The following is a 26,786-nucleotide window of genomic DNA, read 5'->3' as shown; positions in this document are numbered from 1 at the left end:
TATCTGGCCACAGTCAGGCTGTCTCCCTCTCACTGACAACATTAATAACCACTTCTCAATTGCCTTGTCTAATGGCTGTAGATGGGCACTTTTAGTAGGCCCTTGTGCATTGTTTTTCAACCTGCATGTCATTCCCTGAAATAGGTTGGTTGACCTCCACACTGCTTCCCCCAACCTAACTCTGCCTCGCCCACACATGGTTGCAAACAAGGCTTGGTCCTCCCTGTTGGTGACACAGATTCATGAAGCCACAGCTTTAATCCCTGCATGCCAATCTGCCAAACCAAGCCTTAGGCAATCGCAAGCCAGTGCTACTCTGTTAAATTGGGATGAAAATGAGTGATAGCATGCAGAGAGAATGTGACATAGATAACAGGCGAGCGAAAATATCCACCACGCTGATAGTCATCGCTGGCTGGTGTATTTGCTCACACTAAGGGATCCCAAGCAATCACGCTCATGTTTATTTACATTGCATTGAAAAACGTCAGTTGCAGTAGTTGGCTCTATATGGAATAAAGGACCGCAATGTGCATCAGATTCCCTGTTGCTTTCTGGTACAGACATAAAAGCAAAACTCCCCTTTCTTAGTTCACGTGTGGCATGACTGAACTACCGCACCACCAAAGCCTTTTTATCTGTCAAAGCACAGACCATCTTTGTCAGAATGATAGAGTAGGGTCACCAACATCTATGTGAATGGAAGAATGTGTGCGTCATCTATGAAAAACATGGTTTAATTAGCATATTTTCCTTCCTGCGGGGAGCAGAGACCGAGAGATGGAGGGAGGAGAGGAGGTAAGTAGGAGCGGAGCGTGCCATCTGGTCTGTGAAATCCCCTTAAACAGGTTGTGTGACACTCAGGGCCCAGCAGGAGGCCACAGGCAGCAGACAGTCCAGTACATCTACAGGTTAACAGGGTGGAGCACTAACTAGGTTGGATGACTGTACAGCTGCACAATGTTTACTTACAGGATTCATTACCCAGCACCACACGTACTGAGTAAAGCATTGCAGCACACCCCATCTTAACAGGATCAGTGGACAACCCACTGCAGCATTCTGTGTTGACAGCTGTCACCACTGACTGCCATTAAGGTGAAGCTCTTCTGCTTTGTATAAGTGAAATGTTTTATCCTTATCGCTGTGCCTTAACAAACGATTTCAGAGAATATAGCATGTCTTGTGATATTGGTTGTTTTCTTTGTTTAGTGTAGCTTCCCATTTAGGCCTCCTTTGAGGCCTCAGTTGAACAGCTAAATGGAGCTCAAGAGTTATTATGACTGCTCTGTGTCTTATCCCCATTCATTATTCACAACTAACAGCCGATTGATCCAGAAGCTACTATTGCTCCGCCTCCCTGTAGATTTAAAAATACCAAGTGAGAATTTTTGTAAAAGTACAATTTCATGTGAAATGTTCCCAGAAAGTAAGTGATCCTTTCCATCTATCCTCTCAGCCCACACCTAAGCTATAGTAGCAGCAGTAGAGGAGACAGCATGGGACAGATAGAACAATGAGACAGATTATTCACCAGATGTCTAAATTTGAAGCATCCACTTGGCGTTTCCACTCACTACCAAATATGGTAGTGAGAGGAAGCCCTCTGGCTGGCAGTGGGAGAAGATGGAATGAGATGGATTTTGTCCGACATTCTGCAAATATTCTCATCGATGGAACATTTGATCTCAATACAGTTTTCTGTTCCCAAAGGTATAATCTGTTATGAACAGTGGACTAAGTGTGGTAAACTTTACCCTTTTAAAAAATTGCATTGCACAAGCACATTGCACATGCACACTTCAAAGAGGAGGCGTTTCCTAACGGAAATATACAGATGTATGCTAGAACGCACAAAAAGGATTTTGCTAGCTCTCGCTTGGCTCTGCCCACCTCCTTGCTTCTTCTGCCCACTATGACTCATTTGTTCCCATTGGGAAATGACAGGCTGTGGTCTATCTTTGTTTAGTTATGAAAGTCTTTGTCATGGTTGTGATGTGAAAGAATGCCAGATTGACCTGAAGTGTTCTGGTTTATACTCCTCAAGTTAGACGGCAGTGTTACTGTAGCTAGTTCGCTGTATTCTCTCCTGTGACTGATTCAGCTGAGGCCTATAAATAAGCACATCTCTGATGAGCTTAGGAAAAGGGGTTAACCCCAGAGACCTGGGCCTCCCTCGCCTTACCTCAATAATGGAGCAGCATCCTAACAACAGGGAGCACAGCAGAGAGAGCAGATAGGATATGGTTCACTATCCATCTGGAGAGATCACTGCACTATCATATCTCTAGGTCACTGTAGGACCCTTTGTAGCACTCTCTACTGTGTGTGCCCAAACCTCAACCCCTGTCAGCTACCTTTTCCCCTCTCCCCTTTTGGTCCCTGGGTTATTCCTGGTCACAGAGGGAGGAAGAGAAGTGGCGTGCCCACCCATGCCTGTCTTTTATAAGACAGATGGCAGAGGTGTTGGGATAGGCCTTGATGCCTTTGTTTGTGCCTCTGTAAATCATGGCCTGGAATCAGCAAAGCAGCTGAAGAAAAGTTTTGCTTCCTCAAACAGTGTTTTTCTACCATCAAAGAGTGCTCCTCTACCTCTCGCCTTCGCCCCTCACTCTTGCACAGCATTTGTCTGTCTCCATATGTCTCTTTCTCTCACTCTCTCTCACTCACACCACAAAGCTGTCCCTTCTCTGGGAACAGGGTCTGTCCACTGATGAGTCCATTGTGAGACAGGTGTTGTTTTGTCTATTGGATTAGATGGACTGTGAAAAGAGAGAGGGGCTGAAAATGTCAATTTTACACACCTCTGTACAGTACTTCAAGGTCCAGAGAATATTATCATTAGGCTTTTTGAAAGCCTCATATGACTCAGCACCAGGGACAGTGTTACTGTAGTACTGGGAGTGCAGTGAGTCTGTTCCTATAGGGGAGTTGTAATGTTGCCATGATACTTTCATACTGGCCCTGGCCTTGTGCACTTGTTGTTGAAGCACATACTGTAGAATAAAGCTTATTTTGCGCTTTCTGACTAAGCACGTTTATGCAAATTTTTCAGGTGTGTACAATACACCCTTCTATGTTATGAATGCTGTATTTGTCATTGACCTGAACTTGTCATTGAACTTGCTAAATAATTGTCATTCAACTCTGCTAAATGTCATATTATTGTATGATAGCTAACTTTTATATCTCGAACTAACCACATTTCCCTGAGTTTAACTTACCATCGTCATGTTTCTGTCCACTCACTCAGAACGGATATATTTGTGTTCAGTTGCACAGAGCACTTATACTTTTTCCATGCTTTGTTGTACAGTGATGTCAGACAGAAATACCTCTTACAGTATTTCTACAATCGCTACAATCCAGGAACAGAGCAGGTTGGTGGGAAAGCACAATTTTCCAACATGGCTCTGCTTTTAACGGCAAACGTTTTGCTGTTGCCTCTCCCTGTAAACCTCAGAATGATGCCACTTTGCCGGTGTGCCTCTACATCACTGAATTGACATTTAAAAGAGGAACAGAGGCTATAATAATCGTGGGGCCTTGAGTGTGGTGCCAAAGCATTCATTAGGAAAAGGAAGGAAATTCTGTTTGTGGCCAAGCCAAGTGAACACTTTTTACCTGTGGAGGGTCATGGTCCCTAGCCCCACCAGTGGGTCCTGGTGACTTTCACTGATTATACCTCTCTGCAATTCATCTTCCATAGCAATGAACATGTGATGTCACCCACCCCACTGGTCACACACTGGTCGAATACACATTGTTTCCATGTCATTTCAATGAAATTATGTTGAACCAACGTGGCATAGATGTTGAATTAGGGTGAGAGTTAGGGTTCTGAACATGCTCCTGAAAAATTATATCACCATGCCATAAGATTGCTAAATAGCTAACTAAATAGCCAACATAATGGCTACATGGACTATCTGAGTTGCCTTTGTATTTTCTTATTGTTTTTGTCTCTATGCACACTCACAGGGCCCTGCACACTCACAGGGCCCTACACACTACACACACTGATACTCCAACACACAAACACTCACACCATCGTTTGCTTACACACACACATAATAAGCACATACATTTATACTGAGTCTAAACACACCTACTCAGATACAATCATCATATACGCTGCTGCTAGCAAGACAGCCATTTCACTATGCTTGTACATGTGACATTAAAACTTGTGCCTAGTGGAACATTTGTTACAGGAGAGAAAAGTAAATGTAATCCACTAATGCCACCTACATGCGTGTAACTGTTCTGCATACCCTAAAACCCACCCACAGTATTTGTTGTTCCAGCACGTTTACCTCTCAGCTCTTCTACCTCTGCGTACCCCATCATTTAGCAACAGCCTGAGGTATTTAGCTCCCTTCCCTAGAGGCAGAGAGGTGATGAGTTGTCCCACAGACATTTATGGGGCACCGGGAATTATTCACTCAAATAAAGTAATTACCCAGTACTGTCCCCTCGTGAGGTGTTGTGTACATTATGCAGGAACTAATCACATAGGCCTTGTTTACCTCTGAGGGGATTGGATTAGGAAGCGGGCGATGGCATTTTCAGTGGCGAAGGGAAGAAAGATCCCTAGCCCACCAACAATGTCCTCCTTCAAAGCGGCATTAGCGGCTCCATTAAAATCCTGTCACCCTTTTTCTTTACGTCTGTCTGTGGCGCTGAGGAGTAGAGAAATCAGTCATTCAAATGCTAAGTGACTTCCTCTCCCCTGTGAATATTAGAAAGGAGAGTATTGCTCCATCATTTACCATGCAGCACACAAAAAAAAGAGAAATGAGACTATGGTGTTTTGAATATATCCCCACCTTCGCAATATCTCGTCACAAGCCAATACCTCTGACTCCTTGACACCTACAGAACGCTGCAGAGCGTCACTCTTTATAAAGACTCGGCTGTATACATGGACACATACCTAAAGTTATATAAGTGAGTGTCACACTGATTTCATATGTTGGCAGTTTTCAGAATTAGCATGAAAGCCTCACTCCCCCTTTAAGATAGAAAAAACACCTTAACATGGCATTAAATTGATAAATTAGATAATTGATGGCCAGGGTACTAAGTTTGCCTCTGAGCATAGTTTTATAATATATTTAATTGGAGCAGAACACAGGTTTATGCATAGGGTAGGTCCGTGGGTATAGAAATATCTGTTCCATGTATTATAGACTATATTATTTGATTCATTCTTTCTCTTTTTACTTGACAGGTCACAGACGGGGGCACCATTAAGCAGAAAATCTTCACCTACGATGCTATGTTTAATACCAATTACTCTCATATGGAGGACTACCGCAAACGGGAAGACCTTGTCTACCAATCTACAGTCCGGTAAGCATCAAACCCAATTACTGTTAGTTTGGCCCTTACAGTTTATCATGAGGGTGCATTCTGAACTCGGAACAATTTGTTGTTTTTAATGTAAAAAAAAAAGGTTTTCCTTGAAAATATGTTTGTTTACTAGCCTACCTGTTTAATTTGCGACACGGTTAGCCTCAGTTGCTGGGACCGCTTCTACTTGTCCCAGGATACTGCCAAACCCTAAAGTCTGAAGAGCTGCTGCTAGTTGAATCAGCTAGCCTAGCTGCTAGCTATCAAGCTGGCCAGGTTTCCTTGGCAGTTTGAACACAGCCCGCGACGCGGTTAGCCCTTTTGTGGCTGGGACCGCGGATAGTACCGGGCTTGAGCTGTTTAAATCCCTGCTGTTTGTTGCTGTTTCCATCGGCCATTGCTACCATCATGCAACCAAAAGTTAAAGTAGGTTGGAGTAATGGAGAGGACAGTGTTTCGCTATCACAGGTGCATGATCTTTTAAATAAACAAAAGATGTCTACAAGCAGTTGTTACAGCAACAGGAAAATAGCTTCAAGAGCTTTGTCCAAATACTGGTGGACTCAACTACCAAAATAATGGATGATCTGACCAGAAATGTCCAAGACCACAAGAACCGTTTGCAGTTCTCCCAGGAAGAGGTGGATGTCCTGAAAGAGACTTGCAGCAAGATGACAACAAACTGTAAGTCCACGCAAGATGACATCAGCACTGTCTGTTAATCATTATTACAGATGACTGGGAAAACAGCAGTGTTGTAAGTAAAACCACTTTTAAAACACTACTTAAGTAGTTTTGGGGGGAATTTTTGACACATTTTATTTTTGCTTCACTACATTCCTGAAGAAGATAATGCACTTTTTACTTCATACATTTTCCCTGATACCCAAAAGTACTCGTTACATTAGCAGGATATTAAAATGGTCCGAATCATGCAATTACCAAGAGATCACCCTGGTGTGCCCCTGGCTATCTGGAAATGTAAAACAAATGAAGATTGTGCCGTTTGGTTAATATAAGGATTTTGAAATTATTTATACTTTTACTTTTGATAATGAAGTATATATTACCAAATACATTTACTTTTGATACTTAAGTATATTTAAAACCACATACTTTTACTCACGCTATTCCATAGACCTTTAAACTGCAGCCATTAATTATTGCGGTGATAATTAATGGCTGCAGTCATTTTTGTTTGTTTTTGCTTTTGTCCAAATAACATTTTATAGTTTATAAATTGTGTAGAAATGCAGTATGCCTTACCCAAGATTTAGCTATGGTACTACTGCGAAGCGTTGCTAGTTCCTTCCTACTGTACCATCTGCTGCGGGTGATACTGGGCCTGGATGTGATGACCCCGATGGGGGGTCAACACATCATCGTCTTGGTAGAAAGAGGGAGGGGATAGGAAGTGGTTATGCTCAGGATGTACATTTCAGTGTTGAACTCTGACTGAACAGCTAGCCAGACCAATCGTTATTCCCACCACAGAGCTGCATATTTTCCAGGTAGTGTGGTTCAATTTTGGCACAGCTTGGGGCAGTACTACTGCATGGAGGCCTATGCTGCATGCATCACACCTCCTTACCCTCACACACATACTGTACATATACAGTCCTGCCGATGCCAGAATAAAGAGCCCTGCTGTTTATGCATGAGCAAGTTTTACAAGAGGGATGCGTTAGAAATCATCTGGCTCTTGTTGGGTAGATTACACGTTTGAGGAGTCCTGGGGACTGTCTTCCTATACCTTAGGTCTCAACAATATGGCTGGCATCTGCTCCCCTCCTTCTCCCTCTCCCTCTCTTCCCTGTCTTGCTTTCTCCCCACTTGTGTTCCTTCCCTCCATCCCTCTCTCATATTGGCACTCATTCTTTGTATAAAGGAGTAATAGAAGCCCACACACAGCATCAGTCTGTTACCATTTCTCTGTAATGTGTGTATGACCCATGCTGATTATAATGCATTTTTTTGTCTTTCCCTGTCATTATTCCAATAACTTTCTACCTCTCTCCTTCCCTGCCTTTTATTTGCTCCCCATATCATTCCTTTCCTCTTTCTTCCCACTCTTTCATCACTCCTTAGTTTCATGTTTTTTTCCTTCACTGTCTTTTAGGGCTACACGATACCCCGTTCGCGATACGTACGTAGGTGCCAATACGATATGTTTTGCGATTCGATGCTGTGATTTTATTGCGATTCGATGTTCCAAACATATTGCTCAAAATGTGTCTTCTGCAGAGGGACAAGAGAGAGCCATGAGAAAACAAGTGTTTTGTATATACATTTTTTTGTATTTACTTTTTACAATTTTCCACAATTTCATGATAGCCAATTGTTTTGATCAGTCATGGAAATAAAAGTGCTGAAACAAAATTGCCTCCATATTTAAAAAGAAGATGGAGAACAAGCTATGAAGAAAAATACTGGAGTTTTTGTGCAGGTACAGCCAACAAATGCAAAAATAGTATTGCGATATTATTGTCAAAACGATACAATATATAGTCAAATATAATATCCCGATATGTAACTGTATCGATTTTTTCCCCCCTATCACTACTCTTTCCTCCACTCCTCCCCTCCCCACTTTTCCTGTTCTCTCTCAAATGTATCTTTTCATTTCTGAGCTACTGAGCATTTCCCGACTGAGTACGATGTGCTCAGAAAATCCCACAGTACCTTCAGGGGAGTAGTCATCATCAGAATGGACTATTTTACACATGTACTCACACAAGAATACAGACACAACTGTGCACACACACACACACTGACGCACTCAGTAGGATTTGAATCGGCGGACCCAGCATGTGAAACAGTTCGACGGTACCTGCTCTGACCTGTCTGTTTGGCGGTGTGCTTAGCCAGTGTTCGTCAAGCAGAGAGGTAAAGAGGCTACTGCAACAGTCACACAAGACCAGTCAGGAGGAATCTGAACTCTCCCTTATGTATCCCATGCCTTCCTCTATGGCAGAACACAGAGCTCAACAGCAAAGAGGGATGTGGAACATAATCTCCCATTTCCACCTGAGAGGGGTAAGTCTTCTCTTCAAAGCCCTGGCATTCTGACAAATCCAACCGTATGACCACAAATGAAAGCTGTAACATTGTAAATTTAACAGAAAGCCCTAGATTCTCATAGAAGTCTGTCTTTTTCAGAATACAGTGTTAAATATCAGGAATATGCTGTGCTTGTTGTGTCTATATTACTGGTGTAGATTCATAAACAGAAAGGGAGGTCCCAGCTAGAATATCATGTTCTGAAAACCATATTTGTTTTTAGAGCTGGGTGAGAGCGCGGTTAATTATTTTTTATTTTATTTAACCTTTATTCCTATGGTGTTTTGAATACAACCTTCCCACAACTTTCTGGGAATAGTTCAGGATAGTTGCTTAGCTTTGGAACATTCTCAACACATTTAATGCAACCACTGTGTCAGATTTCCAAAAAGCTTTACGGCGCACAGACACAAAAACAAGCAATGCAGATACCCGCCATGTTGTGGAGTCAGTAAAAGTCAGAAATAGCGTTATAAATATTCACTTACTTTGATGATCTTCATCAGATTGCACTCCCAGGATTCCCAGTTCCACAATAAATGTTTGTTTTGTTCGATAAAGTCCATCATTTATGTCAAAATGCCTCCTTTTGTTAGCGTGTTTAGTAAACAAATCCAAACTCATGAGGCGCGGCAAAGTCATGGCGAAAGTTCAGTGGAAAAGTTATATTACAGTTCGTATAAACATGTCAAACGATGTATAGAATCAATCTTTAGGATGTTTTTTAACATAAATCTTCGATAATGTTCCAGCCGGAGAATTCCTTTGTCTTTAGAAATGCAATGGAACGCAGGTGATCAGCTCATGCCACTCTGCCAGACCTCGGGTTGAATCAGCTCTCATTCGCCCCTACCTCACAGTAGAATCCTCAAACAATGTTCTAAAGACTGTTGACATCTAGTGGAAGCCTTAGTGAGTGCAATATGACCCCATTGACACTGTATATTCGATAGGCGATGAGTTGAAAAACTACAAACCTCAGATTTCCCACTTCCTGGTTGGATTTCTCTCAGGTTTTTGCCTGCCATATGAGTTCTGTTATACTCACAGACATCATTCAAACTAAATCTACATTACTTATATCATAAAGGCTTACTTTAAAGGAATAGTTTTACCCTAATACAGTGGCCTGGAAATAATGGTTTACAGGCCACATCAGGCCTGCAAGGCACATTATGCTGGCTTGCAAGTGATGTGTAATTCCTCTTGGAATTCAGCCAGAGTTAGAATATTCAACAGTTTGAATTTTTTATTCACCCACAGAAGGAGACTACCTAAACCCTTTAAACTGGAACAACCATTTCAGTAACTGATGCAACAAATCTAACAAACTGAAAAATGTGTAAATTAACTTTAAGTAGAATACTGTAAGATGAATCAATCAATATACAGTACATGCAAAAACACATATATTAAAAACAACCATTAAAAAATATATCTGCAGCAGAGTATGCTGGGAAATATGATAACTATGGTCATGGTTTTGATGAGAATGTTGTATGCTTTGTTCATAGCTAAGTTGGAAATGAGTAATTACCAGTTGTGAAGTCGTAAATACCAGTTTGATGCATTCACATGCTTTGAACTCGTTGAAAAACACTGATTGGCTAATGGCCAAGAAGCTGTGTCAACCATAAACTAAAAATCCAGCTATCATTCTTGTAAACAAACTACAGTGTTAAAAAAACATATTAATATATAGCTTTTTATAAATAATGTTTTGTTTCGTTTAATTGCCGAAAATGCTTTTATCTTACAAAGTTAATTTAATTCCTGTATCAACACTAGAAATGTTACACAGAAAAATATAAACTAGGTTACACTGGCCAATTTGCTGTGTATCTGCTCGCTTGATAAAAAATAATTGAGTTGTAGCAATTGACTGATGTTGGAAGAGAAAAGTTTGAAAAGAAAAGGTTTTATTTTAATTTATCATAGCTTCATAAACAGGTATACATTGATCTAGGTTTGTTGTTAGAAATGTATATACCGAAGATAAGTTACCTCCATATTCTTCAATTTAAACCTGTAATATGTAAAGTTTTGTATTTTTCATGTTAAAATTAAAAAGCTCCAATAAATCACTAGTGGTCATCCAATATAATGCAACAATAACAATAGTGTGCCCCTAACCTGCTTCAGAACTGCTGTATTTGCTGGTATTTTCCCAGTCGGGTCAAATTTCCCGCCAGATTTTGTGGCGCACAGAATGAGTGAAGTGTTTTCTGTGAGTGAGGGGCAAAATGTGAGGGGCAAAATACCCGACCCAACAGCAACTACTCCTCCATCTAAGCCAAAGACACAGATACATTTGGGGAGCGATAGAGCCTGGGCCAAGACGGAGTAAACCTCAGATTTGAGTTCACAAAGTGGAGAGAAGTAAGGAAGTTGAATGGGTTAAAAATCGACCCAGAATTTGCATTTTGTTCTGCTTAAAACCTCTACTTACTCCCCATCCCGCATGCGGGAGCGTGACACTAATTAGCATAACGCAACGGACATAAATATCCCTAGAAAAAAATCCTATTCATGAAAATCACAAATGAAATATATTGAGACACAGCTTAGCCTTTTGTTAACCTCTTTGATCTCTAGGGGCGCTATTTCATTTTTGGATAAAAAACGTTCCTGTTTTAAGCGCGATATTTTGTCACGAAAAGATGCTCGACTATGCATATTCTTGACAGTTTTTGAAAGAAAACACTCTGAAGTTTCAGAATCTGCAAAGATATTGTCTGTAAGTGCCCCAGAACTCATTCTACAGGCGAAACCAAGATGATGCAGCAACCAGGAAATGAGCAGAATTTCTGAAGCTCTGTTTTCCATTGTCTCCTTATATGGCTGTGATTGCGCAAGGAATGAGCCTACACTTTCTGTCGTTCCCCCAAAGTGTTAGCAGCATTGTGACGTATTTGTAGGCATATCATTGGAAGATTGACCATAAGAGACTACATTTTCCAAGTGTCCGCCTGGTGTCCCTGCGTCGAAATTGGAGCATAAAGCCAGGTGCAATTATTTTTCCATTTGAGAGCAAGGAGAAACCAGGCTTCCACGAAGGATATATCATTGAAGAGATATGTGGAAAAACACCTTGAGGATTGATTCTAAACCACGTTTGCCATGTTTCACTCGATATTATGGAGTTAATTTGGAAAAAAGTTTGCGTTTTGAGGGCTGAATTTTCGTTTTTTTTTTTTTTTTTTTTTTTTTTTTCGTAGCCAAATGTGATGTACAAAACGGAGCTATTTCTAATACACAAAGAATCTTTTTGAAAAAACGGAGCATCTGCTATCTAACTGAGAGTCTCCTCATTGAAAACATCAGAAGTTCTTCAAAGGTAAGTTATTTTATTTGAAGGCTTTACTTGTTTTTGTGATAGTTGCCTGCTAATGCTAACGCTAAATGCTACGCTAGCTAGCTACTGTTACACAAATGATTGTTTTCCTATGGTTGAAAAGCATATTTTGAAAATCTGAGATGACAGTGTTGTTAACAAAAGGCTAAGCTTGAGAGCTAGCATATTTATTTCATTTCATTTGCGATTTTCATGAATAGTTAACGTTGCGTTATGGTAATGAGCTTAGGTCTATAAATAGAATCCCGGATCCGGGTTTGGTCGTCGCAACAGGTTAATCACCCTGTCATCTCAGATTTTCAAAATATGCTTTACAGCCAAAGCTAGACAAGCATTTGTGTAAGTTTATCAATAGCCTAGCATAGCATTATGCCTTGCTAGCAGCAGGCAACCTTGTCACAAATCAGAAAAGCAATCAAATTAAATCATTAACCTTTGATGAACTTCGGATGTTTTCACTCACGAGACTCCCAGGTAGATAGCCAAAGTTAATTTTTTCCCAAAATATTATTTTTGTAGGCGAAATAGCTCCGTTTGTTCTTCACGTTTGGCTGAGAAATCGCCCGGAAATTGCAGTCACGAAAACGGCACAAAATATTCTAAATTAGCTCCATAATATCGACAGAAACATGGCAAACGTTGTTTATAATCAATCCTCAAGGTGTTTTTCAAATATCTATTCGATAATATATCTGTCGGGACAATTCGTTTTTCAGTAGGACCGATTGGAGTAATGGCTACCTCTGTATTATACGCGAGAGTCACCCTGGGAGCCATCAGGTGACCACTTACGCAATGTAGCCGCCTACGGCTATTCTTCAACATAAATGCGTAAAACTATGTCACAATGCTGTAGACACCTTGGGGAATACGTAGAAAGCATAAGCTGGTTGATAGCATATTCAAAGCTCAATAGGGACTCATTGGAACGCAGCGCTTTCAAAATATGGGGCACTTCCGGATTGGATTTTTCTCAGGCTTTCGCCTGCAACATCAGTTCTGTTATACTCACAGACAATATCTTTACAGTTTTGGAAACGTTAGAGTATTTTCTATCCAAAGCCGTCAACTATATGCATATTCTAGCATCTTGTCCTGACAAAATATCCCGTTTAAAACGGGAACGTTTTTTTTCCAAAAATGAAAATACTGCCCCTAGAGTCGCAACAGGTTTTAAGGAACTTGACAGAAAAATATTTATTTTCTTGATATTTAATTACTTTTCATTCATGATTATGTTTCATTTCCACTTTGGTAATGTTTCAGGAATGTTATCCAACTGATTTGACATTGGAAATGTTATCAAATAGTTCAGAGAATGTCAAGAAACAACATTTTTCTGTGGGAATTTCAGTACTTCAGCCTAACGCTTCCCAAAGGTTTCCTCATGATTCTATTCAAAATAACTTCCACAAACTGTTCCAAGAATGTTAAAAACAACATTCTATGGGAATTCCAGTACTTCAGCATAATGTTTCCTACAGGTTTCCTCTTGGTTCTCTATAAATTCATGTTCTCCGAACATTATGAAAAATGTCAATAAAGACCACAAGAAAACATTAGTAACATTCAAAGAACGTAATAAGAATGTTATTTAGAAACATATGCATTCCATTCTCAGCGTTGACAAAACTCTCTCTGGTTAGCTGACAACATCACAAAGACAATGCACGCACTTCAATGGGGCAGAAGTTTGTGTGTTGTTGTGATTCTGGATGGCCAGATAGCTAGCAACAATGACAGGACGCTACCATGTGAGGAATTGTAGGTGGCTCGTTTCAGCTCAGTACATCTTGTTATTGATTCAATGTCTTGTTTTGAGGTGGTTGACTGATGCTACAGCTTTGCTAATATGGCAAAAATTAGCTAGCTGGGTAACCAACAACTATAACAATGTATTTGAGATACAACAAGTGCTCATTGTCACGGATTGCCCGCTCATTAGGCATGATTAGGCCGGCAAATTAACAGTTATGGCGTCAGATTGACGAGGGCAGCATTTTCTGAGCTAAACTGACCAAGATGCACCTCCAACAATAACATATAATACCTCACATAATTCTGCCTAAAAGCAATGACAATTTCTCTCAACCAGTAGCATATGGGATTTTAGGTGAGCGCTGATCCCACCCTGTGATTAACAGTGCCCACTTGGTCAAAGGCATGGTAGAGGAACAAAATATTTTGCTTGTCCATTACTAGCGCCCCTCTCCAGGGTCCTGCTAGAGAGACACATCGCTGCGGTGCTCCACCAACATTCCGTCCCAAAAATAATCTAACATAAATCATGTAGCAAATATAGGATATGTTAGAAAGTATGTGGCTTTTTGTGTAGCCTACAGGCTGGAGATAAAATGTATGACTATGTAATAAGACAGACACTTTTTACATCATGCAGCTTTCTCCAGTCAAATAAAAAATGTGCTGTCATGTTAACGAACAACATATCCTAAAAACAGGACAGGTCAGTGTAAAATGGACAATATGGAATGGATAATCACAACTGTTGTCCAGGAGTTTCACCTCATTGTCATAATCAGTGGTTTCAAGTTTGTATCAGTATATTTTTTGACAAGCTGATCATAGCGAAAAATAAAATACTTCTGCATTTCCCACTCTGTAAACACATTGCAAACAGGCTCAACTCATGATGAAGTTGGGTAGCTGATATTCAGAGCTTAATAAACAGCCAAATTGATTATTCACAGAAATAAGGACTAATAAAGCCAATAAAATGGCCTGTTTTACAAATGGTGGACATACCATTTACGTATTCATAAAATTCCATTGTGGCCGCCATAGTAGGCTACACGCCAAGAAACACGAGCAGGCGTCTTTTGGACATCTTTTTTTGGTGCAGTCCAGACCGGCCTTGGTTTCCACATACACAGACATTGGTTTTTGGTCCAGTCTGGACAAATTCTGAATCAATCATATGTTTGGTTCAGATTTTGTCCGATCTGGATCAGCCTTGATTTGGCTCAAACATAGACATGTATAAAATACTTATTTTCTACTTTAATTCAGAACATAAAAAGAGCCTGATTTCAATAAATTGGGATGTATTTATATTTTCAACACCTTGACAAACATTGAAAAAACTATTTCAACATCTGGAAAATCAGTATTTTCAACTTTCATTCAGAACCAAAAATGAACCTGATTTCAACATCTGGAAAATAAGTATTTTTCAACATCCGGAAAAGACGCCTTTTCAAAGTTTGGGAAAATATGGATTTTAAACCAATGGAAAATACATCTTTTCATCTTTCATTCAGAAATGTAACCTAACTTCAACGTCTGGAAAATATATATTTTACATGTCTTTTCAATGTAATTTTGCTTACTGTGACTATTCTAGTTTTGCGGGGGAGACCTTTCCTGGTCTCTCCTAGGGTGGCAGAACAGCAAGGACTGGCCACGGTCATTGTGCAAATGTTTTTGTGTTCTCAATAAACATTAGAGCCTGAATATAGTTTACATGTAGTCAACAATCTAGGCCAACTCCGTCTGTTTTGCCCCATAGTTCCATGCATCGATTTTGTTGCTAAACAACCAACCCATCTATCCTTTATCTTGTTAAGCGTGTTCAAGTGTGTTGGCCGTGCTCACTAATTGGCCAAACCTGATCTTTATCTTAATTTCCTTTGAAATGGGGTCTGTTTGAATAGACTAGAATTCACAGCTTTGTATAGGTAAAAAACACGCTATGCTGTGTTCATTCTGGTGGCGCAGTAGACTAAACCATGAATAGAGAACAGAAGATCATATGACGCCTTGCCAGAATAAAAAATACATGTTAGAGCTAATTCATGCCTAAGCAAATTCATATCCATTTGTCCTATCTGTGCTTGGAGTTGAAAACAGTTAACACTGCTTTCTTAGTTTGGGTTATTAAAAGTCTTAGCAACCTTAATAACCCTGTCACGTTCTGACCCTAGTTCCTTTATTTTGTCTTTGTGTTAGTATGGTCAGGGCCTGAGTTGGGGTGGGCAGTCTATGTTTGTTTTTCTAGGTTGTGTTTATGTGTTTGGCCTGGTATGGTTCTCAATCAGAGACAGGTGTCGTTCATTGTCTCTGATTGAGAATCATATTTAGGTAGCCTTTTCCCACCTGTGTTTTGTGGGTGAATGTTTTCTGTTTAGTGTATGTCACCTTTCAGAACTGTTTTGTTTCATTCTCCGTTGTTATTTTGTTTATTGTTCTGTTGAATAAATTAACATGGACACGTACCACGCTGCATATTGGTCCGATCTCTCCTACTCCTCCTCAGACGAGGACGGCGAACGTTACAAACCCTTTCATTTCTGTTCTCAGAACACTAATAAAACCACTAGGAAAACTTTTTGGAACCATAGTAAAACGTTTTCAGAACCTCCTTGCAACCTAAAAATGAACATTGCCAGAACAGACTAAATGTTCACTTCCATTCTCAAAACGTTTAAACAACTTCAGTTTTATCGGTCAGGAAACGTATGGCTTCATTCCCAGAACTAATGGGAAACCAAAAATGTACATTCTCACAACGTTCAGGGAACCAAATGTACTAGCTGGAGGAATTTCTGTTTTTTCTATTGTCATCAACTGCCACTGGGCTTAGAATTAGACAGCTACTGTAGCTGCTTAACAAAATGGCAGTGATAAAGACCATAAGGTTGAGACCACGAGTTGACTGCTTTTTGATTAAAAAAAAAAACCTTGTGGGAAAAGATGAATGACAATTAATATGTAAAAAAAATAAAAAATAAAACTACATTAAAATGCCAATTTAAAGATTGTTTCGTCGTGTGCACAGCCTTTGACTGTTTATGTAACACTGTCATGGAAAAATAAGTTGAAGATGTTTGAAATGTAAATCCATCAGTCTGAATATTTAATAGGAATTACAATATTATGCATCATACTCATTTTGTGCATCCTTTTCCCTTTTTCGAGTACCTAAATCTGAAGAGCAAGACCCGCTGTTATTCTTCAAGAGGCTTCACAGACAGGCTCTTATTTAGGAAAATAACTTTGTGTTGTGAGGTTTCTCTGTGACCCTTTGCCACTGTTTCACCTATCTCTCCATGACTTGCACCATCTTGTTTAAGAGCTGTCTTTTCAGAATATTCCTCTGTTCTTGTGTGAGTTAGGCTCCAGTTAGCATCCAGGCTTGTGGACAGCAACAATATACAGCTTTGAGTATAAACACAGACATGGGCCAGATCTGCATATGTGTTACACATAGTAGCCTGCAAAGCCATCTCCCTCTCCCAGCACAAAGACTCAGTGTTCACATCAATGGCATTGTGTTTATAATAGGACTTTCCCCTTTCATGATTATCTCCAGAGGAAACAATGTCAGAGACACAGTGTGCCTCTGCCTTACTACCTTACACACCTCTCTATTCTCTTCATATCTCTGTCCTCTAGGCTAACAGTCTGTGTTTCTCATATACTTAAATCAGCCAATCCTCCCACTAGTCAGCCTTAATGCAGGGATACAGGGTGCCTGCACTTAAGGCTAAGAAGAGCACAGTGAAGCAGAAGCCCAGTTCCTGACACCACGATAGCTGATTTGCTGAAGAGATTGTCTGGCTGAGCTAACAGGGCCTGCTCTGTGCAGTGTTCTGTCAGGACGACTCTCTCTCTCCCTCCCTGTCCCTGTAACACGGCACAGCTGGCAGGCATGGACAGCACAGAGAGGGCCACAAGAATAAAACACAGAGTTAAAGTTAGAGGCTACTCCCCAGGGAGGATTGATCTCTCCCTCTCTTTCCCACTCCCTCTCTTTTGCTTTTGCTGCTCTTCTGAGAGGCCATCGACCCTGTCCTTTGTGTGTGTGTGTGTGTGTGTGTGTGTGTGTGTGTGTGTGTGTGTGTGTGTGTGTGTGTGTGTGTGTGTTTGTGTTTCTAGAGTGTGAATAAAACAGTACATAGTATGTTTTTTTCGCCTGTACTGTGCTCAATCAATTAATTATACACATTTTAAGTACACCAATGAATGAGGAATGACACAATTTTAATGCCAAAATTGTATCAGTTGCTGATTAATGAGCCATGGGTTTTAAGGCAGTATAGAGAACTTCTGGAAATGCTAAATGCTCTAAAAATACACTGTACTCACAATGCATCATGAGCAGATGAGCACCTGCATTGTTCTGCATGTTTTTACAGAAATATAGATAAATATCAAGGCACAAGGCGAGACCCAAATGCAGACACAGGACGCAGAGGGTTGGAGTCTTACAATGTTTATTAATTCAAAGGGGTAGGCAAAATAATGGTAGTGGACAGGCAAAAAGATCAAAACCAGATCAGAGTCCAGGAGGTACCGAGTGGCAGACAGGCTCGTGGCCAAGGCAGGCAGAAAGGTCAGGTAGGCAGGTACAAAGTCCAGAAACAGGCAGGGGACAAAACTGGGAGGACTAGAAAAAGGAGAATGCAAAAAGCAGGAGAACGAGAACAATGCTGGTTGACTTGGAAACATACAAGACCAACTGGCAGAGAGACAGGAAAGAGAGAGAGACAGGAAACGAAGGAATAAATACACTGGGGAAAACAAGCGACACCTGGAGGGGGTGCAGACAATCACAAGGACATGTGAAACAGATCAGGGCGTGACAGATAAACTTGGATTTTATAAAGGATACTACCCTCCATAACATAACCTTCATTCCAAATCAAAACTCCAAACCTACAACCTGATTTTGAACAAAATCACCTGGAAGGATTCCCAATACCAAAATTGTGCTTCACAGCAAATGCTCTGGAAAACAAACCTGAAAACACCATCCAACCTGTAACTGAGTGAGTGACGTTCAGTCTGAAACTATTTTAAAGCCAAGAAGAAAAATATATTACAGTCATATGTTTTACTTTATAAGGACTGAATGCTAAGTTAAGGCTACCAAGCTTGCAAGGACAGAACAGATAAAGCTTCAATTAGCACTGACGTTTGAAGTGAGAGGTGTCAAAGCCCTTGAGCCCAACAATGGCAGGAGAGTCTTAAAGCCTAACCCACCCAAATGCAGAGGCCTTTGAAGCCCCCTCCTGCTGTTCAGAGGCAATTACAATACAGTACCTGCTGGATGTAAAAAATTATAAGGTACGAAAAGAGTACAAAAATAAGGTCCTTATTGAAAGTCCAGAGATACTTTTTGCTGGCTATTATAAAAATGGGAACATAAGAAACTGTTACCGATGGTTGCAAACTCAAGATACTAGACAACGAGGACTCTGAGTCAGCCAATGTGAACGTGTACAAATCTGGAACAGTAATGGTATTGGGCAATCCCATACAGTTTCAGCTGGACTTTCACATTATCAAAGAGATAGCTCAGCAGGATAAGCTCTCTCTTGAGAAAGATACCCCCACCCCGAGCGTGTCAGACCAGACCTCTTCATTACACAACCCCACAGATGAATAACCCCAAGCAGAAAGTCAACCTTTCAGCACAGAGTACTACTCACCCAGCTGGTAAGACCGGTGGAGCTGGAACAGCAGGTGAATACACTCCAGTCAGCACAAAAAACAGTCCAGCTCAACAACACCCTCTCAACCAGACCTGGAGAGCTGGAAGTGGATAGAGACATACCTGCACTCTGGACTGTGGTGAGACAACATCAACAGGAGAAAGAACAGGAGAAGGAGAAGAACAGAGCACTAGAGGAGAGGATCAGAGTGCTGGAGGAGAGGGTGAGGGGGCTGACGTGTGACAGTGAACAACCCAGAGAGCTGGCCACCCCCGCATAGAAGCCAGCAGAACAGCCCAACTCAGCCCCGTATCAAAGTCTTGACACCACAGCAGAACAGTCCACCCAGACACTGACCATATCCTCAACATCACAGCAGGTCAGACAAATGAAGAACTCCAAGCCCAGGCGATACCACCCCCTCTGAGCACCCCCCATCAGCCACCCTGATAGCCCTCCTGACAACCCCCCCACACCCACTAAGGACATACACAAGCCGCAGATTGTACTCCTTATGGACTCAAATGGAAATATATACAAGAAAATAAACTTCTTCCCAAACACAGTGTCTAAACTCTGGTGTCCAAACACTTAGCGCGCCCTTGACCTTCTGTCTGAGGACCAACTAGGGTCACCCAGCCACATATTAATACACAAAGGCACAATCAACCTGAGAGCACAGTAAGAAAGGGTGGCCACAGCAGTCAACAGAGTTATTGAATAAGTGTATTATACTTTCCCCAATGCACAAGTGGTCTCCACCATGCTACCACAAAAATATTTTCACCCTGCTACCATACAGCGGGTAAACGCAAGTATTTCCCGTGACTGTGCCTCAAAACCAAAGGTTTACCTGGCCCTCCACTCCACCCTGGACTTGAACAGCCTTTACAACCAGGTCCACCTATAAAATGTATCAATCAAATGTATTTATTAAGCCCTTCTTACATTAGCTGATGTCACAAAGTGCTGTACAGAAACCCAGCCTAAAACCCCAAACAGCAAGCAATGCAGGTGTAGAAGCACAGACAGCCCTGCTCACCTTCGCCCGGACCCTAAAGGACATCGCCCTCAACTGCAACCACAACACCTCACACAGGAGCAACAGATCAATAAACACCCCGTTCAGACTAGCGGGACCCCCCCTCCTCGGACCTACACATAGAGGACTCACGCCGAGAAGACCCTACATCCAAACCACAGCACCCCCAGCCACATCAACCAATCAACACCCCCCCTCATGTCAACCATGCCCACACCCCATTTAGGCCTCCTCAGGTCAGACATTTGCTGCACCTGCCCACTCCATGCCCCCCACTCCCGCAAAGAGGGCCTCAACATGAAAGTTACACATATGCCAAGGCCGTGAGCAGGCAACCAGGCCCAACCCCCACTCTTACATTAGGCCAAGCCAGTGGCATGTACCAGATGCTCAGCAGGCTCTGCTTACACTTACTGGTCTGAGGCCAAACCACACAACTAACAACATTGGACACATTGGAACACAAAGCCTTCACTTTCTCATCCTGGAATATCCAAGGTCTGAGGTCATATTGGCCTAAAGAGCAGGAACCTGGATTTCATCAAAGAAATCTGAAATACAGACATTGTCATCCTACAAGAAACATTGTATAGAGGAGACTGGTTGCCCCCTAGGTTACAGAGAGCAGGTAGTCCCATCCACCAAACTACCAGCTGTGAAACAGGAAAGGGACTCAGGGGGTGTGCTATTTTGATATAGAACAGACCTAAGTCACTCTATTAAATTAATCAAAACAAGAACATTTAATATTTGGCTAGAAATTCAAAAGGAAATTATCTCAATTGAGAACAATGTCCTCCTGTGTGCTACCTATATCCCCACACTAGAATCCTCATACTTTTAAAGAAGACAGCTTCTCCATCCTGGATGGGGAAATCAATCATTTCTAGGCCCAGGGACATGTAATAGTCTGTGGCGACCTAAATGCCAGAACTGAACAAGAACCTGACACCCTCAGCACACAGGGGGACAAACACCGATCTGGAGGTGACAGCGTTCCCTCCCCCATATGCCCCCATAGGCACAACTACTACAACATAACCAACAAAACTGGTCACAACTCCTGCAGCTCTGTCAAACGCTGGGTATATCCAGGCTGTATCACATCCGCCCGTGATTGAGAGTCCCATAGGGCGGCGCACAATTGGCCCAGCGTCGTCCGGGTTTGGCCGGGGTAGGCCATCATTGTAAATAAGAATTTGTTCCTAACTGACTTGCCTTTTTTAACCTTTCTTTGGCGGCCCAACCCGGCCAAACCTGGGTGGACTGTTCTGCTGTGGTGTCAAGACTTTGGTATGGGGCTGAGGTGGGCTGTTCTGCTGGCTTCTCTGTGGGGGTGGCCAGCTCTCTAATGTGTTGTTCTCTGTCACACGCCATCACACCTCACCCTCTCCTCCAGGACTCTGATCCTCTCCTCTAGTGCTCTGTTCTTCTCTTGCTCTTGCTCCTGTTGATGTTGACTCATCACATTCCAGTGTCCAGATATGCCAATGGTAGGCTTCGAGGGCACTCCTATGGTTGGTACACCTATAGCTCATCTCTTGGCAGTAATCTTGTAGACTACTTTATCACTGACCTCAACCCAGAGTCTCTCAGAGCATTCACAGTCAGCCCACTGACAACCCTATCAGATCAGAGCAAAATCACAGTCTACTTGAACACAACAACACTCAATCATGAGACATCAAAGACAAAGGAACTGAATAATATTAAGAAATGCTATAGATGGAAGGAAAGTAGTGTGGAAACCTACCAAAAAACAATTAGGCAACAACAAATTCAATCCCTTTTAGACAACTTTCTGGACAAAACATTCCACTGTAATAGTGAAGGTGTAAACATGGCAGTAGAATACCTAAACAGTGTATTTGACCTCTCAGCTTCCATATCAAATCAAAACATGTCCAAAAGAAAACCGAAGAAAATTAACAACAATGACTAATTGTTTGATGAAGAATGCAAAATCCAAGGAAAGATATTGAGAAACCTATCTAACCAAAAACATAGAGACCCAGAAAACCTGAGCCTATGCCTTCACTATGGTGAATCACTAAAACAATACAGAAATACACTGCAGAAAAAGAAGTAACAGCATGTCAGAAATCAGCTCAATGTAATTGAAGAATCCATAGACTCTAACCACTTCTGTGAAAACACTAAACAAACAACAACATGAAGAGTTATCTATCCGAAACGGACATGTATGGGTAAACCACTTCTCCAATCTTTTTGGCCCTCTAACAAAGAACAAACAGCAAAAAAATATACATGATCAAATACAAATCTTAGAATCAACTGTTAGAGACTACCAGAACCATCTGGATTATGCAATTACATTGAATGAACTACAGGACAAAATACAAACTCTCCAACCCAAAAAGGCTTGTGCTGTTGATAGTACCCTTAATAATGAAATGATAAACTATACAGACCACAAATTACAATTGGCTTAAACTCTTTAACATCATCCTTAGCACTGGTATATTCCCCAACATCACCCCAATCCAAGAAGGTGGAGACACATTTGACCCCAATAACTACAGTGGGTGTCACGCCCTGACCATAGAGAGCCCTTGGTTCTCTATGGTGTAGTAGGTCAGGGCGTGACTAGGAGGTATTCTAGTTTATATTTCTATGTTGGTGTTTTGTATGGTTCCCAGCTAGAGGCAGCTGGTACTCGTTGCCTCTAATTGGGGATCATATTTAGGTAGCCGCTTTTCCCACCTGTGTTTGTGGGATATTGTTTGTTTGAGTTGGTGCTTGTTGCACCACGTAGTCACGTTGTGTTGCTTGTTTATTGTTTTGGTTGAAGAAGTTTGATGTTAAATAAAGATGTGGAACTCTACACAAGCTGCGCCTTGGTCCGTCAATTATCAGCACCATGACAGAATATCCCACCCATGCATGACCAAGCAGCGTGTAAATTAGTTAAAGGACTTTTGGACTTGGGAGGAAATCATGGGAGGACACGAGACCCTTCCTTGGCGGGAGTCGCCAAGGAGCATAGGGGGACAGAGACGAAGAAGAACCCCCCGAAAAGAACCCCCAAGATTATTTTGGGGGGTGGCACATGGAATGGCCGGCTGAGCAGCGGAGAGTGCCAGAGCCCGAATGGGAGTCGATGGAGGAGTGCAATAAGGGATACTGGAGAGAAGAGTTAGCGAGGAGTATGCTGCAGCCCAGGTGTGCTGAAGAGCAGGTCATCAGTCCGGTGCCATCTGTGCCAGCTCCTCGCACACGCCCTGATGAGCCAGAGACCGTCAGGGAGGCGATGGAGAAGTTGGGAGAGAGAGAGAGAGGAGAGATGTTGTGCAGGTGTGTTCAGCTCAACATTTGACCTGAAGTGCGGGCCACCTTTGCCGGCTACACGCATCAGGCCTCCAGTGTGCCTCCCCAGTCCGGTACGTCCTGTGCCTCCTCCTCGAACTCGCCCTGAAGTGCGTGTCACCAGTCCGGTGCCACCTGTGCCGGCTCCACGCACCAGGCCTCCAGTATGCCTCCCCAGTCCGGTACGTCCTGTGCCAGATCCCCGCATTCTCCCTGAAGTGTGTGTCACCAGTCCGGTACCACCTGTGCCGGCTCCACGCACCAGGCCTCCAGTGCGTCTCCCCAGCCCAGTACATCCGGTGCCAGCTCCCCGCACCCGCCCTGAAGTGCTTGTCACCAGTCCGGTGCCACCTGTGCCGGCTCCATGCACCAGGCCTCCAGTGCGCCTCCATAGTCCAGGAAGGCCGGAGCCTTCCTCTGCGCCGATGCCCAGTCCAGGCACGGTGTCCAGTTGCGCTCCATGGCAGGAGCCGTCTACTGCAACGGTGCCCAGTCCAGACACGGCGTCCAGTCCTGCTCCATGGCCGGAGCCTTCCTCTGCGCCGGTGGCCAGTCCAGGCACGGCGTCCAACCCAGCTCAATCTCTCCAAAAGAATGTGGTGATCGATGTTATCAAAGCAGCACTAACATCTAGGAGCACAAGGACAGATGCAGAGCCTCAGTCTGATGCCATTAAAAGGTAATTTACCACCTTCACAAGTGCTGTCCCAGTGCTATGATGGGGTCTAAAACCAGACTGAAGTATTTCGTATACATTGTTTGTCTTCAGGAAGGCAGTGAGTTTTTTCAAAACAAATTGAGAGGAATGGAAGATTCGATATAGGCCAATAGTTTTTTATATTTTCTGGGTCAAGGTTTGGCTTTTTCAAGAGAGGCTTTATTACTGCCACTTTTAGTGAGTTTGGTACTGTAACCGTTTTCTTGCAGTGAAGGAGAGTCGGACCAAAATGCAGCGTGGTGGTTATTCATGGTTTTTAATGAAGAAAACTATACATTAATAAACTAACAAAACAATAAATGTGAGAAAACCTAAACAGCCTATCTGGTGACAACAAACACAAAGACAGGAACAATCACCCACGAAACACTCAAAGAATATGGCTGCCTAAATATGGTTCCCAATCAGAGACAACGATAAACACCTGCCTCTGATTGAGAACCACTCCAGACAGCCATAGACTATGCTAGAAACCCCTACTATAATACAAACCCAATACCTAACAAAAACCCCAAGACAAAACACACCACATACAAAGAAAACACAAAATACTAAGACCAGGGCGTGACAGAACACCCCCCCCCCCCCCCCACCCCCCCCCAAGGTGCGGACTCCCGACCGCACAACTAAACCCATAGGGGAGGGTCCGGGTGGGCGTCTGTCCACGGTGGCGGCTCCGGCGCGGGACGTGGACCCCACTCTAACAAAGTCTTAGTCCTTTTTCCTCGCGTCCTTAGATAGGCGACCCTCGCCGCCGACCTTGGCCTATTAGTCCCACTGGGCCCCACTGGACTGAGGGGCAGCTCGGGACTGAGGTAGCTCGGGACTGAGGGGTAGCTCGGCACTGAGGGGAAGCTCGGCACTGAGGGGAAGCTCGGCACTGAGGGGAAGCTCGGCACTGAGGGGAAGCTCGGCACTGAGGGGAAGCTCGGCACTGAGGGAAGCTCGGCACTGAGAGGAAGCTCAGCACTGAGAGGAAGCTCAGGCAGGTAGTTGGCTCTGGCAGATCCTGGCTGGCTGGCAGTTCTGGCAGATCCTGGCTGACTGGCAGTTCTGGCAGATCCTGGCTGACTGGCGGATCCTGGCTGAATGGCGGATCCTGGCTGAATGGCGGATCCTGGCTGAATAGCGGATCTGGAAGATCCTGGCTGCTCCATGCTGACCTGGCAGCTCTGACTGCTCCATGCTGACTGGCTGCTTTGGCTGCTCCATGCTGACTGGCTGCTCCATGCTGACTGGCGACTCTGGCTGCTCCATGCTGACTGGCGGCTCTGGCTGCTCCATGCTGACTGGCGGCTCTGGCTGCTCCATGCTGATTGGCGGCTCTGGCTGCTCCATGCTGACTGGCGGCTCTGGCTGCTCCATGCTGACTGGCGGCTCTGGCTGCTCCATGCTGACTGGCGGCTCTGGCTGCTCCATGCTGACTGGCGGCTCTGGCAGCTCCATGCTGACTGGCGGCTCTGGCGGCTCCATGCTGACTGGCGGCTCTGGCGGCTCCTTGCAGACTGGCGGCTCTGGCGGCTCCTTGCAGACTGGCAGCTCTGGCGGCTCCTTGCAGACTGGCAGCTCTGGCGGCATCCTGCAGACTGGCAGCTCTGGCAGCTCCTTGCAGACTGGCAGCTCTGGCAGCTCCTTGCATACTGGCAGCTCTGGTGGCATCCTGCAGACTGGCAGCTCTGGCAGCTCCTTGCAGACTGGCAGCTCCTTGCAGACTGGCAGCTCTATGCAGACTGGCAGCTCTATGCAGACGGGAGACTCCGGCAGCGCTGTACAGGCGGAAGGCTCTGGCAGCGCTAAACAGGCGGGAGACTCCGACAGCGCTGGAGAGGAGGAAGGCTCTGACTGCGCTGAACAGGCGGGAGACTCCGGCAGCGCTGTAGAGGAGGAAGGCTCTGGCAGCGCTAGCTAGGCGTGAGACTCCGGCAGCGCTGGAGAGGAGGAAGGCTCTGGCAGCGCTGGACAGGAGAGGTGCACTGTAGGCCTGATGCGTGGTGCTGGCACTGGTGGTACTGGGCCGAGAACACGCACAGGAAGCCTGGTGCGGGGAGCTGCCACCGGAGGGCTGATGCGTGGAGGTGGTACTGGATAGACCGGACCGTGCAGGCGCACTGGAGCTCTTGAGCACAGAGCCTGCCCAACCATACCTGGTTGAATGCTCCCGGTCGCCCTGCCAGTGTGGCGAGGTGGAATAGCCTTCACTGGGCTATGCAGGCGAACCGGCTTCCTACCGCGCCGCCGTGCTTGTCTCTCCAACTCCATTCTCCGATAACCTTCCTCATACTGCTCCATCGAATCCCAGGCGGGCTCCGGCACTCTCCCTGGGTCGACCGCCCACCTGTCTATCTCCTCCCAAGTAGTATAGTCCATACTCTTGCTGTCCAAAACGTCCTCCCATGTCCATTCCTCTGTTCGCTGCTGTTGCCCGTTACCACGCCGCTTGGTCCTGTTGTGGTGGGTGATTCTGTAACGTTTTTC

The 26,786-nt window shown here is 43.7% G+C and overlaps 1 protein-coding gene across 2 annotated transcripts in view; it reads left to right on the top strand.

The window, feature by feature from the left end:
* LOC110528004 (immunoglobulin superfamily member 21) overlaps window positions 1-26,786 on the top strand; it is a 274,749-nt gene that overhangs the window by 139,367 nt on the left and 108,596 nt on the right. For both annotated transcript variants that reach the window (XM_021609767.3, XM_021609765.3), the window contains exon 3: window positions 5,234-5,355. In XM_021609767.3, coding sequence (XP_021465442.2) covers window positions 5,234-5,355 — 122 coding nt within the window. The remainder of the gene's footprint in view (window positions 1-5,233; window positions 5,356-26,786) is intronic.

Source organism: Oncorhynchus mykiss, chromosome 7 (genome assembly GCF_057628025.1).
Source record: "Oncorhynchus mykiss isolate SJ-2025 chromosome 7, ASM5762802v1, whole genome shotgun sequence".
Classification (NCBI taxonomy): domain Eukaryota; kingdom Metazoa; phylum Chordata; class Actinopteri; order Salmoniformes; family Salmonidae; genus Oncorhynchus; species Oncorhynchus mykiss.
The sequence above is the reverse complement of the archived record's forward strand: the minus strand, read 5'-3'. Positions and strand labels throughout refer to the sequence as shown.